Source organism: Austrofundulus limnaeus, unplaced genomic scaffold (assembly GCF_001266775.1).
Source record: "Austrofundulus limnaeus strain Quisiro unplaced genomic scaffold, Austrofundulus_limnaeus-1.0 Scaffold1113, whole genome shotgun sequence".
NCBI lineage: Eukaryota > Metazoa > Chordata > Actinopteri > Cyprinodontiformes > Rivulidae > Austrofundulus > Austrofundulus limnaeus.
Window position 1 is genome coordinate 52,023 of NW_013953515.1, and position 2,393 is coordinate 54,415.

Consider the following 2,393-nt stretch of genomic DNA (forward strand, 5'->3'; position numbering starts at 1 on the left):
GTGTGTGTGTGTGTGTGTGTGTGTGTGTGTGTGTGTGTGATTATGGGTAGATATCCAATGTGCTGTTGTGGTTTTATTGTTCTGCCTTTTTAATCATTATTTGTGTATTTAATATTTATTGCTGCTGTGTTTCTTTATAAATACTTGTGTAACTGTGGGTCGGCCAGTTCGCAGCAAAGCCAGTTTTGTACAAGGTTCTGTACACAACAAGGTTGTGTACCCCAGCTTCTACACACTTGTTGGGATGTGTGTTTCCTCCCCTCCCAGGCCAGTGAATCGGGCAGTGCAGACGACACTCAGAGCCAGGTTCTGGAGTGGCAGGAGATGGTGGCTGAGGCGGTCAGCGCCAGGGACCGGGCCCGGGAGGAGAAGGCAGCCATGGCCCTCCGGCTCAGCCACATGGAGGAGGAACGAGAGGGTAAGGCTGAGGCTGGAGGAGGATGACACATCAACACGTGTAGGTGGAGTCAGCAGGGACAGCAGCTGGAGCAAGTGAAGATAGATGTGTACTTGAAAGGGGAGGAGCTTAATAGTTTTTATACACAGAACCTGTTAAAAGTTTAGGCACACCCACTTGTTGAGAATTATTGATACATTTGATCTCTGGCAGTTAACAGCACACTTCTTTTCATTGTGTTCATTACAAAACATCCATGCTTTGGTTGAAAACCCTGCTTCAGACCTCGTGTCTTTATGTTTTTCTTTCAAACTTTCTTCTAATCTTTTAAAGTGGTCTAGTTCTCAGGACTTTCTGAAGGTCTTTTAAAGTTTTTCTTTGGGTCTGGTTTGCTTTCTTCTCTTGTCCAGGTCCTAACCTCTGAACAAGGTTATTTAATATGAATGTCAGACACAGACACACGTTTATCACAAAGAAAGGAAGCAAAGCTTTGGAAGAACCTTCAGAAGGTCTGCAGAACTAATCCTGAGGATCACTTTAAAAGAGTAAACCTGAGTCTGTGCAGATAAATCAGAACATGAGAAGACTTTAAACCCAGCTGTGAGGTTCTGATCAGGGTTGGTGGTCCTTCAGTCTCTTCTTCCAGAACATGTGGAGTAAATGTGAAGCAGTGTATCACACTGAGTTGAGACTTTTATCCTCTGTTGTCTCACTGACCATTCTTTTCTTTATTTGTCCCTGTCCTCATTGTCCTGTGGGAGTTTTGTTCCCGCTGTGCTGCCTCCCATCTCGTGGACCTCCGTCTCCCTCCTGCCTCCCTCTCCAGCCCTGCTCCAGGGATGGGAGCAGCCACACAGATCAGTTTCCCATCAGTTTTGTGCTCGCAGGCTCCTGCAGGCCTGCAGTGCAGCTGCTGCCTCTCTGCACTGCCTGCAGTTTSCCTGAACTGTGTGACTGCTGGGCCCAGCTGCTGGCAGTGCAGTGAGGCAGCATGCACTGAAGAGTCTGCCTTTTTGTTTCCTCCTCTCTGTTGTTTTACACCACTTTACCCTGTCTTGTCTTCTGTTCCACGGTTTGACCTCCATGTTTTGTTGCAGGGATCAGATCCTGCTGTCAGGCTGACCTGATCAATCTTTATCTCCTGTGGGTTCTCCTTCTTCTGTTGTTCACAACCAGGACTAAATGTCTTGTGTTGCTTGAGGAATTTAATATTTCTATCTCTAAGGTTTCTCAGTAGCTGCAGAGMTTTTACTCAARATATTGCTAARGGCCTGTTAACATTCAGCYGAACGCCCACGTGCCSTTTTGTATTTGTTTTATTTTGAAGTATCATATCTYTTTCCTGTTCAGCCTGTGTRRYTGTGCAATGCATKAAACTTGATGTCTAGGCCCTCCTCTTTTGATTGACATCTCATTTGACCAACTGGGTTCAAGTTTCGACTGTCTAGGGCKAGTAATAAYTCAGTAGTGACCAACTTCTGGTTTCCATCTTTGTAGCTTTGATTGACTGTAAAATCGGCCAATCAGCTCCGAGCTTCGTTCTGATGCTACAGCTGTGTAGCCAATCACRGTKCCTTTCATTTAATGTATAAATAGGTGGGGTGGGGACTTTGTTCAGTGAGGGAAGATGATAACACAGTGGAGGCGGCCATATTTCGACAGTGTTACTATGCTGAGGAAGACAGCTAACGCTCACAGGAAAACGTTGTTTTCCATCGTTTTTTGGCCAGTTAGCTGACGAAACCTGCTGATAAGATGAAAATATATTTGTTATTAAGTGTTTTGAGTGCTTCAAGACGTGGCCAGGAGAAGTAAAATTATTTGGATAAAAAGACTTCCGGTCGCCATTTTGAATTGCTAATTTGGACATATTTGAGGACAAATATGCATCAAATGTGAGTAAAAAACAAACATTTTTTCGCTGCTGGTGGTTTTATAAGCTGTGTGGAATGTTAATGCTCTGAAAGATATAAGGATATATTGTTTATTCTTGTGG

General features: G+C 44.4%; 1 protein-coding gene across 1 annotated transcript in view; it reads left to right on the forward strand.

The window, feature by feature from the left end:
* Positions 1 to 2,393, forward strand: part of LOC106534189 (golgin subfamily B member 1) — a gene marked incomplete at its 5' end in the record, with an annotated part of 39,399 nt that overhangs the window by 12,106 nt on the left and 24,900 nt on the right. Inside the window, 1 exon segment of the mRNA XM_014030760.1 lies at positions 268 to 418. Within this exon segment, the coding sequence (XP_013886214.1) occupies positions 268 to 418 (151 nt within the window).